The 18118-nt window shown below is 53.5% G+C and overlaps 1 protein-coding gene across 1 annotated transcript; it reads right to left on the bottom strand.

The window, feature by feature from the left end:
• Positions 1 to 526: 526 nt before the first annotated feature.
• B3GAT1 (beta-1,3-glucuronyltransferase 1) lies at positions 527 to 16646 on the bottom strand. The gene is made up of 4 exons (XM_054395640.1): positions 16460 to 16646; positions 12349 to 12857; positions 7739 to 8035; positions 527 to 613 (listed from the first exon to the last, which is right to left on the bottom strand). The coding sequence occupies exons 1-4, from the start codon at positions 16644 to 16646 to the stop codon at positions 527 to 529; spliced, it is 1080 nt and encodes a 359-aa protein (XP_054251615.1).
• Positions 16647 to 18118: the final 1472 nt, after the last annotated feature.

The raw sequence follows: 18118 nt of genomic DNA, 5'->3' as shown, positions 1-18118 counted from the left end.
AGAGAGAAGGAGGGAAAGGAGGGGGAGAGAGAGAAGGAAAGGAGGGAAAGGAGGGGGAGAGAGAGAGAAGGAGGGAAAGGAGGGGGAGAGAGAGAAGGAAAGGAGGGAAAGGAGGGGGAGAGAGAGAAGGAAAGGAGGGAAAGGAGGGGGAGAGAGAGAAGGAAAGGAGGTAAAGGAGGGGGAGAGAGATTAGGAAAGGAGGGAAAGGAGGGGGGAGAGAGAGAAGAAGGGAAAGGAGGGGGGAGAGAGAGAAGGAGGGAAAGGAGGGGGGAGAGAGAGAAGGAGGGAAAGGAGGGGGGAGAGAGAGAAGGAGGAAGGGGGGGAGGGAGGGAAAAGAAGGAGTCAAGGAGTTTTGCAGTAAGGGAGGGTCAGAAATGTGAGAAATGGAAATTCAAAAGCACCTTCAAAAAGCTCTTTTCTTTTCCCCTCTCATTCTCCAGTATTTTCCTCCTGGCCTGTTGCTTGCCATTCCTGTTCAGTCCTATGAGCTCTTACCTGGTGTTGGTCTCCATTCAGCCATGCCCAGTCAGATTTCCACATTGGGATCTGTGAATCCTTTCTTCCCCTCATTCACCAGCACAGGCTTTTCTGTCCTTGTATGCCAGACTAAGATCTGAGGAAGCCAACAGAAGTCATTAGCTGCACCTCTTCACTGCACTAACAAATCTTCTTGCACATTAAACCAACAGCCCAATTTAACCAGCTAGCCTGGAGCCTAATGGTGCATTCAGAGCTGAGAGGAGGTTTGCATAAAGCTTCATTTAGGCAGGGCTGGGGCTACCCACCCTGCACAGTGCCCAGAAATTACCCAATTCACAGTGTACTGTCTTGGGACATTAACCTGCTCCTTCCATGTAGTTATCAACCACCTTCCTTGAAAGGCTCATCAGCTTTCCCAGGGAGGGAAGGTAGTTCCCTCATAACTGCAGAATCATAGAATCACAGAGCTGTTTGGGTTGGAAAAGCCCTCTGAGATCACCCAGCCCAACCAGCAACCCAACACCACCATGGCCATCAAACCACATCCCCACGTGCCGTGGCCACAGGTTTTGGGAACACCTCCAGGGATGGAGACTCCACCACCTCCCTGAGAAGTAAGCAAGGGAGTAAGAGTGGAGGTGGAGCAAGGATCTGACTTTCCCAGAACAGTGCTGCAGGTGGGGTCTGAGCAGAGCAGAGCAGAGGGGCAGAATCCCCTCCCTGTGCTGCTGCTCTCCCTGCTCTGGATGCAGCTCAGCACACAGCTGCCTGCTGGGCTGCCAGGGACCACTGCTGCCTCCTGGGGAGTTTGTCACCACCTGACACCCTCAAGGCCTTCTCCTCAAGGCTGCTCTTGAGCTACTCCTTGCCCAGCCTGGATTTGTGTTTGTATTGCCCTGACCCAGCTGCAGGAGCATGCACTTGGCTTTGTTGAACTTCATGAGGTAGGCTTGGGCCCACCTCTGAAGCCTGCCCAAGTCCCTCTGGATGGATCCCTTCCCTCCACTGTGTCACCTGGGTGACAATCAGCTTGGTGTCAGCTGCAGACTTGCTGAGGGTGCCTCCACCCCACTGTCCACATTGCTGACAGAGATGTTAAGATCACAGGTAAATAGTTTCTCCTAGCTGTGCTGTGCTGTGCTGCTGGCAGCTCCAGCTCTGGAAGCTGTTCAAAATCCTCTCTCCTCACTAGACTCAATTACAGTTATTGCTTTGCTCCTAGAGCCTGAATTGCTGGGAGCAGCTTTATCCTTTCAGAGCTACAGTTTGCTGCTTCCCTTCACCTGTTGGTGCTGACATTTCCTACCTGGCAGGGGTTCCCCTCTCGTTGCTATGACAATGCTCAGCACATTCCATCCAGGGAGCTGCAAACCATCCATACCCAGTCCCTGCTTTTCTGACAAACCAGGGCACATCCTCTTTCTAAAGGGAGAACAAAGCCCTTTTCAAACTCTTCTGCTTAAACAGGAGCTCCCCCAGCTTCCCAAGAAGCTGTTGGACCAAATTTGTCTCTGATGTGAGCAATCACCTCCTGAGCAGGGCTTAAATCTCCCCTGCTAACCCTAAGGCTGCCTGCAATGGGTCCAAAGAACCATTTTGTGGCTCCCCCCACAAGCACTTCAGAGCCTGCTGATCAAAGTTAGCCTTTATTAGAGCCCTGCTCACCCTCTGCAGCCATGCTGCTGCTGCTGCTGCACCTCACCTGCCTCTGCAAAAGCAACCCCCAGCTGCTCTGCACAAGTGGCTCTCAGGGCTGTGCAAGCACCAGTCATGGGCTCCTCATCCACCCAACTGAATCTATCAACCTTAATGCAGTGCAGGTGCTAGGAGAACCTTGGAGCTAATGCTGCTCCCAGCAATTCAGGTTCTAGGAGCAAAGCAATAACTGTAATTGAGTCTAGTGAGGAGAGAGGATTTTGAACAGCTTCCAGAGCTGGAGCTGCCAGCAGCACAGCAGAGCACAGCACAGCTAGGAGAAACTATTTACCTGTGATCTTAACATCTCTGTCAGCAATGTGGACAGTGGGGTGGAGGCACCCTCAGCAAGTCTGCAGCTGACACCAAGCTGATTGTCACCCAGGTGACACAGTGGAGGGAAGGGATCCATCCAGAGGGACTTGGGCAGGCTTCAGAGGTGGGCCCAAGCCTACCTCATGAAGTTCAACAAAGCCAAGTGCAATCCTCCTCTCCAGCAGGAGCAGGTAAGAGCTCTTTCTCCTCCTGACACATAAACACTCAACCTGCTGATGGGCTAGGGCTGCTCCCTCTGCCAGGAATGGGGCTCACACTTAACCAGCTTCCCCACAGGCTGCATGACCAAAGACCACAGCTAGGCACCAGCAGCTCTGCTTTTAAACCAGACCCCACTTTTGCCCCTGCCAGCACACTGCCAGCAGAGGCAGTTACATTCAATTCACTGCAGTGGCCTCGTTTGCAGAGCCTGCTACAGCAGCTTCTGCCACTTTCCATGCTGGCTTCTTTCATGTGGGAGGGAGATCACCATTTAGCACAACAACACCTGCTTTGCCTCTCAGCCAACTCCTGGATTTTTTTTTTGTTTTGTTTTGTTTTGTTGTGTTTTTTTTTTTCCCCACAAGCAGCACGTTTGGTTTACGCCTCAAGGAAGCTTTGGCTCCTACAAAAAGTACAGCCTGGAATCATGGAAGTGTTTGGGTTGGAAAAGGGCCTCTAAGATCATCAACCCAACACCACCGTGGCCATCAAAACACATCCCCAAGTGCCATGGTCACAGGTTTCTGGAACACCTCCAGGGATGGGGACTCCATCAGCTCCCTCAGGAGTGAGCAAGGGAGTAACAGCTGAGGTGGAGCAAGGATCTGACTCATCCAGAACAGTGGTTTCAAACAGGTCACCTTTAAAAATCTCTGGAAAACTCCAACCAGTTCCAGCAGTGCCATTCAGAATCACAGGATCCAAGAGAGTACAAGGACTCATCACCAGCTCTGGTGGCCCCAGCACAAGAAGGACACTGCTGGAGCAGGACCAGATGAGGGCTATGAAGATGATCAGAGGCTGGAGCACTTCTCCTATGGGGACAGGCTGGGAGAGTTGGGGCTGTTCAGCCTGGAGAAGAGAAGGCTCCAGGGAGACCTCAGAGCAGCCTTCCAGTACCTGAAGGGGCCTCCAGGAGAGCTGGGGAGGGACATTTGATAAGGACTGGGAGTGCCAGGATGAGGGACAATGGCTTTGAGCTGGGAAAGGGGAGATTGAGACTGAAGAAGAGGAAGAAATTCTTGAGAGTGAGGCTGGGGAGACATTGGAAGAGGTTGCCCGGGGAAGCTGTGGCTGTCTCCTCCCTGGAGGTGTTCCAGGCCAGGTTGGATGAGGTCTTGAGCAAGCTGTGCTGGTGGGAGGTGTCCCTGCCCATGGCATGGGGTTGGAACTGGCTGAGTTTTAAGGTCCCTTCCAATCCAAACCATTCTGCAAATCTCCACAGCACACTTCTTCCTTGTCTTCTAACAGGAAATTAAAAAGCAAGCAGGCAAATTGAGCTGCAGCTGGAGGGGTTGCCAGGATTTCAAGCACACAGATCCCCTGTGGAGCTTGTCAATAACTGTTATTGGAGATGGAGCCTACACAACATGAAAAGGTCTCCTCCAACCCAAAGCATTCTGTGGTTCTGTGACTCTGTAGCACTCTCTTTGTCTGTAGCAGGCACACAGAATCACAGAATTCACCAGGTTGGGAAAGACCTTCGAGATCATCAAGCCCAACCTATCCCCCAGTACCACCTAATCAACTAAACCATGGCACCAAGGGCCTCATCCAGGCTGTTTTAAAACACTTCCAGGGGCAGTGACTCCACCACTTCCCTGGGCAGCACATCCCAATGGCCAGTCTCTCCTTCTAGGAAGAATTTCTTCCTCACATCCAGCCTAAACCTCCCCTGGGGCAGCTTGAGACTCTGTCCTCTCCTTCTGTCATGATTGCCTGGGAGAAGAGACCAAACCCCACCTGGCTACAACTTCCTTTCAAGGAGTTGTAAAGAGCAATGAGGTCTCCCCTGAGCCTCCTCTTCTCCAGGCAGTCTGATTCATGGACTCTTTCTTGCTTATCTATCCCAAGAGGATTATTCCTGTTTTCTTGTTGCTACTGCCAGCAGACCCAGTTTGTTGGAGCCCCAGGTCTCCATCCATGTTTGGGACAGGGAAAAAAAAATGGAGTGACAGCCTTTGTGTCTGCTTTGCAGCTTTTTTTTCTTTGCAGGAGTGTGCATTTGTAGGCTGAATTTTGATAAACATCCCAAATCCCAGCCTTGCACAGATGCAAAGCAGCATTTTCAGGGAGCAGATGTCAGTGCTTATCTTGCACACTTCCCTGCCTCTACCCTCCCTCTGCCTGCACCCTCCTGCTGCCTCTATCTGAGCACATCATCATTTTTAATGTAAACCTCATACTGTTGAACAGCAGCAAACCACGAGGGCTGCTGGGAGCACGAAGAGAGAGGAGATCTGGGGCAAGAGCACCCCAGACCACAGCCTACTTTGAGCCTGGCTGGACTCTCCTCCTCCTCAAATGAGTGAGCAAAACATCAACTGGGAAATGGAGGCTGCTGGCACCACTGAAAAGCAGAAAGGCAAAGCTGAACCTGCAAAGCTGCACTCAGAGTTTGCCAGGAGCAGACAGCATTCAGTGCACAACAAGGACCCTTGTGAGAGAGGGATCCCTGCAGCCCAGCCAAAAAAAAAAAAAAAAAAAAGAGGTCACAGTCTGCTTCAGATCCTGGCCAGCAAGTCCTGCTTCCCCTCCAGCTCTGACCTGCAGCTCTGGTGTGACAGCACTGACACAGCAGCCTGTCTGACACCATCATTTTTTACCTCCTGCCTGCAAATAACCTTTTCCTTCCTCTCCATCCTCCATGTGTTCCTCCACAACCATCATTTCCTCTCCCCAGCACGTTGCCACAGATTGCTTCCAAGAGCTGCTTACAGCAGGGACAACACACCAGAGATTGCAAAAGTGGCCATGGAGTAAACAGCCTTCAGCTTGGAACCAGAGAATCAGAGGATCAGGGAATGGGTTGGGTTGGAAGGGACCCAGCAGCATGCAGCTCTCATCCAAAGGACATCTTTCATCAGCTGCCCCAGGCAGAGAACAGCTTCATAGATTCATAGATTCATAGAATGGTTTGGGTTGGAAAGGACCTCAAAGCTCATCCAGTTCCAACCCCCTGCCATGGCCAGGGACACCTCCCACCAGCCCAGGTTGCTCAAGGCCTCATCCAGCCTGGCCTTGAACACCTCCAGGGAGGGGACATCAACAGCCTCCCTGGGCAACCACCCTCCCCACCCTCATTGGAAAGAATTTCTTCCTAATCTCCAGTCTCAATCTCCCTTCTTCAAGCTTCAGTCCATTCCTTCTCATCTTGTCACTACAAGTCCCTGCCCACCTCTCCTCTAGCACCCTTGAGGTGCTGAATACAGAGGGGTCTGGGGTCTCAGAGGGCTTCTTTCTACACCTGAGGTGCTCAGTGGTCCTTCTCCCAAAGCTTTCAGGAGCTCATCCCAGGACCCCAGTTGCTGAAGTGCCCTGACTGATGCCTGTCACACTGACCAGCTCTGTCTCACTGAATCTCACACACTCCCCTGTCATGCCAGACAGACTTCCACCTGACTCTCCTTTTGCTCTTTAGGGCAAGAGCCATCACTGTGCTCTGAATCTCTCTGTTATTTGGCACACAGAGGTCCTGCTCCATGGCCTGCTGGCTCCTAGGCAATCTGTACAGTCAAATTATTAGCAGCCATTGGACAGCAGTAAAATTCCTCCCCAAATGAAGCCTCCTGGAAGTTTCCTAAAGCTGTGAGCAACATGCCAGGCATGAAAACTCTCTTTGGCACGGAAAGACCCAGGTTATTGTGGATAACTTGAGTGATATTGCAGAGATGTCAAGAGGGAGAAGGAAGGCAGTGATGCCACAATCACTGTGCAGGCTACCCCTGCAGCCAGGGAACCCTGTGGCTGTACCCTTGGCTGACAGCTCAGAAGGGTTCCAGAGGGCCAAATCTCACTCTGATGTTGGCTTCTCACAGGGACCACACCTTAGTGCAAGGGGCATGGGTGGAAGTTGAGGCACAGGAAGTTCCATGGAAACAGGAGGAAGAATTATTTCCCTGTGAGGGTGACAGAACAGTGGAACAGGCTGCCCAGGGGGGTTGTGGAGTCTCCCTCTCTGGAGATAGTCAAGACCTGCCTGGCTGTGTTCCTGTGTGACCTGCTCTAGGGGATCCTGCTCTGGCAGGGGGTTGGACTGGATGACCTCTCAAGGTCTCTCCCAGCCCCTAATATTCTCTGATTCTGTGAAGGAACACAACCAGTGCAGCTGGATGAAGGGACCCTACCTTAGCACCTCTGGATGAAGGGACCCTACCTTAGCACATCTGGATGAAGGGACCCTACCTTAGCACATCTGGATGAAGGGACCCTACCTTAGCACATCTGGATGAAGGGACCCTACCTTAGCACATCTGGAGGACAGGACCCTACCTTAGCACATCTGGAGAAAGAGACCCTACCTTAGCACCTCTGGATGAAGGGACCCTACCTTAGCACATCTGGATGAAGGGACCCTACCTTAGCACCTCTGGATGAAGGGACCCTACCTTAGCACATCTGGATGAAGGGACCCTACCTTAGCACATCTGGATGAAGGGACCCTACCTTAGCACATCTGGATGAAGGGACCCTACCTTAGCACCTCTGGATGAAGGGACCCTACCTTAGCACCTCTGGATGAAGGGACCCTACCTTAGCACATCTGGGTGAAGGAACTCTACCTTATCACATCTGGAGGATGGGACCCTACCTTAGCACCTCTGGCTGAAGGGACTCTACCTTAGTGCATCTGGAGGATGGGACCCTACCTTAGCACATCTGGATGAAGGGACCCTACCTTATCATATCTGGAGGATGGGACCCTACCTTAGCGCATCTGGATGAAGAGACCCTACCTTAGCACATCTGGATGAAGGGACCCTACCTTAGCACATCTGGAGGACAAGACCCTACCTTAGCACCTCTGGATGAAGGGACCCTACCTTAGCGCATCTGGAGGACAGGACCCTACCTTAGCGCATCTGGGTGAAGGCACTCTACCTTATCACATCTGGAGGATGGGACCCTACCTTAGCACATCTGGCTGAAGGGACTCTATCTTATCACATCTGGAGGATGAGACCCTACCTTAGCGCATCTGGATGAAGAGACCCTACCTTAGCACATCTGGAGGCCGGGACCCTACCTTGGTGCAGTTGGCAGCTTTCGGCTCGAGGTCATTCAGGGTGACGAGCTCCCGGAGCAGGCTGCTCTCCTGGTAGCCTCCCTTGACTCCTCGCAGTTTGAAGTAGGCCTGAGAGCGCTGGAGGATGAGCCTGAGGTTGACAGCGAAGCCTGCCATGTCGATGGCGAAGGGCCGGTGGGGGTCAAACACAGTTTTCCAGCCGTAGACCCTCCCGGCAGCGTTCACTTTGGGCGACTCGTAGCGCAGGCCCCCGACGAAGGCCACCGGCCACACCGACACCTTCCTGGTGCTGCGCATCTGGGGGCGAGGCAAGAGAAGGGCATGCTGGGGGGGACACAGAGGGATGGGCTGCAGCTGGCTTCCAACACACCAGCCAGCACCCCTGCAGGACTGCAGCTTGCTCGCTGTCCTGCAGGAGATGATCGAGTGGAAGATTGTCCTGAACTAGTGCAGGGTGTCCTGACCTAGTGGAGGATTGTCCTGACCTGGTGGAGGGTGTCCTGACCTAGTGGAGGATTGTCCTGACCTGGTGGAGGGTGTCCTGACCTAGTGGAGGATTGTCCTGACTTAGTGGAGGATTATCCTGAACTAGTGGAGGATTGTCCTGACCTGGTGGAGGGTGTCCTGATCTAGTGGAGGGTGTCCTGATCTAGTGGAGGGTGTCCTGACCTAGTGGAGGGTGTCCTGACCTAGTGGAGGGTGTCCTGATCTAGTGGAAGGTGTCCTGACCTAGTGGAAGGTGTCCTGATCTAGTGGAAGGTGTCCTGATCTAGTGGAGGGTGTCCTGATCTAGTGGAGGGTGTCCTGATCTAGTGGAGGGTGTCCTGACCTAGTGGAGGGTGTCCTGACCTAGTGGAGGGTGTCCTGATCTAGTGGAAGGTGTCCTGACCTAGTGGAAGGTGTCCTGACCTAGTGGAGGGTGTCCTGATCTAGTGGAGAGTGTCCTGATCTAGTGGAGGGTGTCCTGATCTAGTGGAGGGTGTCCTGATCTAGTGGAGAGTGTCCTGATCTAGTGGAGGGTGTCCTGACCTAGTGGAGGGTGTCCTGACCTAGTGGAGGGTGTCCTGACCTAGTGGAGAGTGTCCTGATCTAGTGGAGAGTGTCCTGATCTAGTGGAGGGTGTCCTGACCTAGTGGAGGGTGTCCTGATCTAGTGGAGGGTGTCCTGACCTGGTGGAGGATTGTCCTGACCTGGTGGAGGGTGTCCTGACCTAGTGGAGGATTGTCCTGACCTGGTGGAGGGTGTCCTGACCTAGTGGAGGATTGTCCTGACCTGGTGGAGGGTGTCCTGACCTAGTGGAGGATTGTCCTGACTTAGTGGAGGATTATCCTGAACTAGTGGAGGATTGTCCTGACCTGGTGGAGGGTGTCCTGATCTAGTGGAGGGTGTCCTGACCTAGTGAAGGATTGTCCTGACCTAGTGGAGGGTGTCCTGATCTAGTGGAGGGTGTCCTGACCTAGTGGAGGGTGTCCTGACCTAGTGGAGGGTGTCCTGACCTAGTGGAGGGTGTCCTGATCTAGTGGAGGGTGTCCTGACCTAGTGGAGGGTGTCCTGACCTAGTGGAGGGTGTCCTGATCTAGTGGAAGGTGTCCTGATCTAGTGGAGGGTGTCCTGATCTAGTGGAGGGTGTCCTGACCTAGTGGAGGGTGTCCTGACCTAGTGGAGGGTGTCCTGATCTAGTGGAGGGTGTCCTGACCTAGTGGAGGGTGTCCTGATCTAGTGGAGGGTGTCCTGACCTAGTGGAGGGTGTCCTGATCTAGTGGAGGGTGTCCTGACCTAGTGGAGAGTGTCCTGATCTAGTGGAGGGTGTCCTGATCTAGTGGAGGGTGCCCTGACCTAGTGGAGAGTGTCCTGATCTAGTGGAGGGTGTCCTGATCTAGTGGAGGGTGTCCTGACCTAGTGGAGGGTGTCCTGATCTAGTGGAGGGTGTCCTGACCTAGTGGAAGGTGTCCTGATCTAGTGGAGGGTGTCCCTGCTCACTACAGGAAGGTTGTACTAGGTGACCTTTGAAGTTCCCTTCCAACCTGGGCGATTCTGATTCTATAGTACCCCTGAGCATCAAAACAAATCCTAGAGCTAAGATCTTTGATCTCCAGAGGTCCCTTCCAATGCCTAACATCCTGTGAAGATCCTGGACCAGTTTCCCAGGCTTGGACCAAGCTGCAGAACTCATAACTCACCTGTACAAGGGTGGACATCCTAGAGCTGGAGAAGCAAAGTGCTCTGGAAAGTGGCAGCTAACAATAGCAATGGTAATGGACAGCCATGGAACCAAAGGGGAGCTCAGCACTAGAAACAAAGCTGCCAACAATAAACAGAACTGAGGCTGAGGAGTGGGTTTTCATCCAAAAGTCCTCAGAGCAAGGGCATCAGCCCTCCACATGGACAGCTGGGGAAGTCAGGACACAGTGGGGCACAGCACCTTGTCCAAAGCCACCTAGAAAGGCAGGAGTGGCCTATCTAGGTACTTTCATAGGATCATAGAATTGTTTGGGTTGGAAAACCCTTCTAAGATTATGGAGTCCAACCACCAACCCAGCACCACCATGGCCATTAAACACCATGGCCATTAAACCATGTCCCAGAGTGCCATGCCCACACATTTCTTGAACACCTCCAGGGATGATGACTCCAGTACCTCCCTAGAAAGCTTTTTCTGCGAGCCAGGGAGTGTGAGCTGCCACCTCAGCCACAGGAAGGCTCAAAGCATCCACAGATGGAGGCGCTGCAGCTCACAGCCTCATGTACATCCGAGGTGCAGCCTCTCCAGGAGCTCCCAGCAGGCAGGACAGAGCTTTGGAGCTGCTCCTGCTACCCAGTAGAACCATACTGGATGCTTCTGCTCCCTTTAGAGTCAACAGCAACGGATAGGAGCCACCAGGGGACACTTGAGATGCCCACACTTGCCAAGGCAGATGCTCCGAGCGCCGCTCAGCCCCCAGCGCCCTGCCCTGCTCTGCTGGCAGGCTCAGCCTCACGTTCTGCTCTCAGCCCGGTCTCTTAGATCAGGAATCTCCCAGAGCTAATCTCATCACTGCTAATTACTGCAAACGAGAGCAGAAGAGCTCTGGCAGATGCCCTTCTGCATTATCCAGAGGCTAACGGCAGCCTCTGTCCACGGGGAGCTATAGCGAGCACAGCTCAGTGGCTCCACCTGACCTTAACTGCAGCTGCAGCTCGGAGAGGAGAAGCCTCTGCGAGCAAAGCACACGAGTGAAGGAAGGAAGCCTTCCTGCTTTATTCATGTGCAATGTCTGTCTCAAGATGCTGCCAGAGCCAGCCTCGGAGGGGGCTGTGGAAAGCAGTCAGTCTGCATTTGCTTGCAGCTTCAAAAGCTCCTCTGTTCCTGTGGCTATCCAAGCCCAAGTGAGAGCCATCAGTGGAGGGAAAGGGGGAATGTATGGAGCAAATAAACAAAGTCCCTGGTAGGAAAACTGGCAGCTGATGGGGAAGGTATAATCCTCCTGCTTTATCCCTTGCTGCAAGAGCTCAGCCTCAGGAGAACAAGGGAGCAACAGATGTCTGAGCTGGGATCCAGGTAAGGCACAGTGTACCTGGCACTAAGACCATTACAAACCTGCAGACTGGGAGAGGATCAGGAGGTTGTTCCACTCTTCCTGGGGCTCTAAATAAACAGGCAAGGTGGAAAACTACATGGGAACCATTCCCTGTTCAAGCCTGTCAGGACATGCTGAAATTCCACCTGCCGCCACAGCTCCTGGAGCCACAAACTTCCAGGCTGAGATCTCAGCCCCAACACAGAGATGACCTCAGCCCTGGTGCTACGAGAGGAGGAGCTCTGGAGGGGAGTGCTGCACAGGACTGCTGGCAGAGAGACAACCCCCCCCTAAAGCTCTGGGGGCTCCCCACTGCTGGGAGGAGAAGCAAGCCCTGACAAACTCACACTCCTTGTGTGTGGGCAAGCCAGAGACAACTGCACAGAGCCTCTCTGAGCGTCCTGCAGGAGCAGTGCTGACACCATCCAGTCCTGCCTCTGAAAGGACACTGCCACCCCAGCTGGGCATCTCAGCAGAGCAGGTACCAAGCTCTGGACAGCTACAGAATGTAAGCAGTGGACACTCTGGGGGTAGGAACAAACAAATAAAAACAGCAAGGAAGAGACTCCCAGAGACTCCTCAAACAAGCACAGGAATTAACAGACAAGTGCAACACAGAGAGGTGGTGGAGAAGAAAGGTGAAGCAGGAACCAGCCAGAAGTCTCCTCTGGGGTGGGGCATGGAAGGAGGATGGCCAAGGTTTCTTTTGCTGGGCATGTCAGACTGCAGGTGATGTTCCAACCTGAAGAAGGCTGCCCACAGCGTAAGGCAGCTCCTCATTAGCCTTCTTCACAGTAAAACTCTCTGCCTCTGGTCACAGGATCAAGTGGGACTCCCAGCACCCAGCTCAGGGTGCCCCTGGCTCTGGGAAACGCAGAGCAGCAACCAAGCCCCAGAGAAAACCACAGCACAGATCTAGTAGGACAAGGCTGATGGAGAGGTCAGGAGAGGACACACAGAGCTCACCACACAGCATCTTTTTTTACAACTCCGGTGCTAATCTGCTGTGTTGAGCCAGCTGCCCCTCCTCCCAGCCCCCCGACAGTCTCTTACCTCCTCGAAGAGCTCCAGGCTGTAGGTGTTATCATCATCAGCAAAGTAAACGATGCCAGGCTGGCTGTTGTTTTTGTTAAAGGTCTCTCTCAGCCACCTCAGGGCCAGGTTCCTCTGCATGGTGCCCCGGGGGATGCGGGGATCCCTCATGTCCCCCCTCAGCTTGTAGTTGCGGGGGGTCTCCACGTTGAGGTGTGTGTAGTTGAGCCCCGTGTCCCGCAGCAGGCGGGTGATGAGCGGCGTGCGGCGCTGCGAGTCCTCCACCAGGATCCAGTGCAGGTTGGGCACATGCAGCAGGGTGTTGGCCAGCCGAGTCAGCTCCGCCTTCTGCACCGGCCGGCTGTAGGTGGGGGTCACCACGTGGATGGTGGGCAGGGTGTCTGACCACGGGGGCGGCCGGGTGTAAACGTACTCTGTCCTCACCACCTCCACAATGTCCCTCTCCGACAAGCAGTACTCCTTGGAGTCCAAGCCTGCAGCGAGATCACGCCGGGAGTCACCACCATCATCTGGGCAAGGGCATGAGAGAGAAGAACAAGCTTGGGTGGACTCGGTCCTCCAGCATCCCCTCCCCTTCCTCCTGCCCCAAGTGAGCCAGCAGGCTGCTGGCTAAGAGCAGGTCACCCTGCAGGATTCAGAGTCATCACCATCAGCTGGGCAAGGGCATGAGAGAGAAGAACAAGCTTGGGTGGACTTGGTCCTTCAGCACTCCCCCTCCCCCTGCCCCGAGTGAGCCAGCAGGTTGCTGGCTAAGAGCAGGTCACCCTCCTGGGTTCAGAGTCACCACCATCAGCTGGGCAAAGGCATGAGAACAAGCTTGGGTGGACTCAGTCCTCCAACATCCCCTCCCTCCCCCTGCTCAGAGTGAGACATCAGGCTGCTGGCTAAGAGCAGGTCACCCTCCTGGAGTCAGAGGAAAGGAAACAAACTTGGGTGGAGGCTTTCATAAATAAGTACAGAAATAAATAAAAAGAATCAGGGACAAACACAGATGAGAAAAGAAGTTGCTGCTGCTAGAAAACCAGCACCAAGCCCGGCCTGAGAGCCCAGGACAATGCTGCAGGTGAGTGCTTCAAAAAGCACCCAGAGGAGGCAGGCTGGGCCAGCAATTAGATCCAGAGAAAGAGAACAGCAGCAGGGATCGACGACCTGTCAATGGGTCCAGAAGAGGCCATGAAGATGATCAGAGGGCTGGAGAACCTCCTCTGTGGGGAGTTTGGGCTGTTCAGCCTGGAGAAGGGAAGGTTCTACGAAGATCTTACAGCAGCATTTCAATATCTGAAGGGGACCTACAGGCAGGCTGGGGGGGACTGTTTAGAAGGGCTTGCAGTGATAGGACAAAGGACAATGGTTTGAAACTGGAGCAGAGGAGATTTAGGTTGGACATCAGGAGGAAGTTCTGCACAATGAGGGTGGTGAAATACTGCAGGAGGTTGCCCAGAGAGGTGGTTGAGGCTCCATCCTTTGAGACATTCAAGTTCAAACATGATGTGGCCCTGTGCAGCCTGATCTAGTTGGAGATGTCCCTGCTGACTGCAGGGGGCTTGGGCAAGATGACCTTTGTGGGTCCCTTCCAACCTCTCCTTCTCTCACCTGACACAAGGGAGAAGAGCCCAACCCCCACCTCACTGCAACCTCCTTGCAGGAAGCTGCAGAGAGCAATGAGGTCTCCCTCAGCCTCCTCTTCTCCACACTAAACACCCCCAGCTCCCTCAGCTGCTCCTCCCCAGCCCTGTTCTCCAAACCCTTCCTTGCCCTTATGAGAGGTAGAGCACAGCAGCACCACACAGAGCTCTCTGTGAGCAGAGAACCCTGGAATGAATTCAGAAATAAATCTGCAAAATGCATTGGACACAGACACAAATGTAATTAGCCAGGATGGTGCTGGAGACAGTTTGCAGAGCCCTGCAGGTCAGCCCCTCAGCTGTTGAAGCCTGGCACGTGCCAGGGCTGCTGCTCCATGCCTGCTAGTGTGTGGATCCACATCTCCTCTTCAGCACCACCTCCCAAAGCATCTCAGAAAGGCAGGACCAAAACATTAGGAAGGATTTCTTCCCAGCAGGGGTTCTCAAGCACTGGAACAGGCTGCCCAGGGAGGTGGTGGAGTCACCATCCTTGGTGGAGGGATTTTAAAGCCACATGGATGTGGCAGTGGCTTAGCAGCAGGGGAGGGATTGTGAGCTCTGGGTGAGTGGTTGGGCTTGATGGCCTCAAAGGTCTCTTCCAACCTCAACAGTTCTGTGATTCTGTATCATGCTTCTGGGCTGGAAGATGCAATACAGGACCTGAGGCAACCTGTGACCTTTGGGAGCAGCTACTGGAAGCCAGAAAGGTGCCCAGTGGCATCTCAAATGACATCCATGTGAAGTTCTCCACAACGAGGCTGCTGAGATACTGGCACAGGTTGTCCCAGAGAGGTGGTGGAGGCCTCATTCCTGGAGACATTCAAGGTCAGGCTTGATGTGGACCTAAGCAACTAGACCTAGTCAGAGATGTCCCTGCTGACTGCAGGGGGTTGGACAAGCTGACCTTTGAGGGTCCCTTCCAACCTGATGCATTTTGTGATTCAGTTTCTCCCAAAGAGCTTTCAGGCTGGGCTCTAGCACCACTCATTTTCCACTGGGATTCATGGAAGCAGAGGCAGAGGAATTGTCTTATCAAGGTCATCAGTAAGCTCAGGACCCAGTCAGAGCAGAGCAATCTCTGTGCTTGACTTCAGTGTCTGTGGCCGTTCACAAAGAACAGCTCCCAGTTTTCAGGGCAGTCAATCAAAGTGGTGCAGAGTTCTTCTGGGTGATGCCCAAAGACAGGACAAGGGGCAATGGGTGGAAGCTGAAGCACAGGAAGTTCCATGGAAAGAGGAGGAAGAATTATTTCCCTGTGAGGGTGACAGGACAGTGGAACAGGCTGCCCAGGGGGGTGGTGGAGTCTCCCTCTCTGGAGATCTTCAAGACCCACCTGGATGAGTTCCTCTGTGACCTGGTATAGGTGACCCTGTTCTGGCAGGGGGGTGGAGTAGATGATCTCTCCAGGTCCCTTCCAGCCCCTAACATTCTCTGATTCTCTATTCCTAGCAGGCTTTCAAGTCCTGTTTCACAGCCCAGCAGAGCACTCATCCTCCAAGCTTCTGCCCAGCTTCCAGAGGGGATCAGAGCCATTCTTCCCTTAAGAACTGCCCAAAACAGTCACTGTCGTGGGGAAAGGTAAAGCTGCTTGGGACAGGCTCTGAACTTTGGACAACTCAAAGTGCAGATCAGACTGTTCAGCAAAGGGATAAGCACTTGTGGAGGACAGGTGTGAACACTGAAATGAAAAGGGAAGAGACTCTCCCAGAGAAAGAGGGCAAATGAGCTCAGCAGAAGGGCAGGACCAAGGCTGAAGGCAGAAGCAGGCACTGTAGCTTCTTCCAGCCCTCAAGAACTCTCACAGCCCTTGGCCACCACTGCTGTGCCAAGAGCAGGATAAAAACGAGGACCCTTCTAGCCAGAGATGATCCCTCAGAACTTCCTGCATCCATCTGACTTGGGCCAGGGCTCCATTAAATGTTTTGTGTGGCAGGTGGTGTGGGAGCTGACTGCCTCACAGCAGCAGAGCTCCACCAACAAACCAGGTGAGATGTAGGCTCTTGCCTTCCCCTTAGAGTTCAGGAACCCCAGCTTGCTGCTTTCTTGAGGACACTTAAAAACTGCTCTTTGCCTCCTGTCTCCCAGAGAAGCTGTCTCAAGTGGCAGCTTTGTTCCATCTGCCCTCTTGGGGTTTTTTTGCAGCTTTCATGTTGGACTCACTTGAGTGCAGAATGCTGCAAGGGCCAGCAGGAAGGAACTCCTCTCCTCTGGATCATCAGGGGACAAAGGAATATGTCAATATTCTGGATTTAGGCCATAAAGAGCTCTCCAAGTGCAGGAAGCATATCCCACAGCTTGGAGTTTGATGCCTCTGAAGAACTGTTCCCACAGCAGAAGTGGGGAGGCTTCTGCACGAGCACGGACCGGGGACTGAGATGAGCATGGCTGCTGTGGGGACATGAAATGAGAGAGGAGATGAGGGGGAGGGGGAGGGGGGGTAGGAATGCAGAGACTTGCATGGCATGGGCTGGTCTGATTTCTCTCACCCTTGTGCACTGCAAGCAGTGGAGCAATGGTGCTCTGGTGCCAGACGGTGATTAGCAGCGTCCAGGGCAGAACTATCAGCACGATAGCCAGGATGTCTCGTCTCTTCGGCATCTCCAAGACTGACTGGACCCACAGCTCCTCATTACCTGACAGTGAAAACCCCAGAGACAGAACAGCAGAGCACATGGAGAAGAGAAATAAATGGCCAAGAAGGAGCAAGGACAGAGAGAGAGAGAGAAAGAGAGCACCCGAGAGAGGCGGAGAGCAGCGCAGGCGACACGACTCGTGGGTCTTACCAGGGCTTACAACCCACCCATTGCAGAAGCAGGTTTGCAGGGGCCTTGTGCTGCTGAGAGCAGAACCTGGAGGGAACTTCTACAGCACGCTGCTGGAGCTGCCAGCAGGAACCTCAGGGACTCGTTTGGAAGGAAACCTGCAACACAGAGCAAAGGTGAATAGGCACAGAAAAGGACTAGGGAGGTGCTGCGTGGGGTTCACAAATCCTCCTCGAGGGGAGCAACTCAAACTGGGGCAGTGAGCAAGAGAAATCTCTCCCTGGCTAGGGAGAGATCACAGTATCACAGTGTATGAGAGGCTGGAAGGGACCTCCAGAGATCATCAGGTCCAACCCCCCTTCCAGAGCAGCATCACTTAGGGTAGTCTGCACAGGAATGCATCCAGGTGGGGTTTGAAAGGCTCCAGAGCAGGAGACTCCACAACCCCCCTGGGCAGCCTGCTCCAGGGCTCTGTCACCCTCACTGGAAAGAAGTTTCTCCTCATGTTGAGGTGAAATCTTCTGAGTTCAAGTCTGTCCCTGTTGTTCCTTGTCTTATTACTCTGAACCACCCAAAAGAGCCTGGCCCCTTCCCCTTGCCCCCCACCCCTCAGCTATTGATAGACATTGATCAGATCCCTCTCAGCCTTCTCTTCTCCAGACTAAACAGCCCCAGGGCTCTCAGTCTCTCTTCACAGGGGAGATGCTCAAGTCCCCTAAGCATCCTCGTGGCTCTCTGTTGGATTCTCTCCAGCAGGTCTCTCTCTCTGGAACTGGGAAGCCCCAAACTGGAAGCAGTGTTGCAGGTATGGACTCCCCAGGGCAGAGTAGAGAGGTAGAGAGAGAAAGATGCTTTCAGGGTGTCCAGAACCTTTTCACCCCCTTGTCAAATACATCCCTTTGCTTCAGCCAGGCAGAATCTGCTCAGTGCTGCAGTGAGTGAACCATGCCCCAGAGGAGAAGGAGCCTTCTTTCACCAGCCAGCCAAGACACACAGCACCAAGGAGCCTTGAGCAGGAAGCAGAGACCATACTGACCACCCACCAAGTCCACTCCCTCTGCCAGGCAGAGCACTCAGAATCACAGAATCATAGAACTGCTGGGGTTATCAGACCATTGGGATTCTTCAGACCTTATCATTATTTTCCCTTTTGCATCCAGTGGTAATTTATTTACATCCCACAAGTTTTCTACTCAGTCTGTGGAAAATTTTCCTAGGCACAGCCTAAAACTGCCACAATGGGTCTTGAAAGTTACAAGAGAAGGAGACTCCACAACCTCTCTGGGCAGCCTGCTCCAGAGATCCAGCACCCTCACAGTAAAAAAAAAAAAAAACCCTTGCTGGGAAGAATTTTTTTCCTAACATCCAACCTGAGCCTCCCTT

This window comes from Indicator indicator, chromosome 34 (assembly GCF_027791375.1).
Source record: "Indicator indicator isolate 239-I01 chromosome 34, UM_Iind_1.1, whole genome shotgun sequence".
NCBI classification, from domain to species: domain Eukaryota; kingdom Metazoa; phylum Chordata; class Aves; order Piciformes; family Indicatoridae; genus Indicator; species Indicator indicator.
This window is presented reverse-complemented; position numbering and strand designations above follow the sequence as displayed.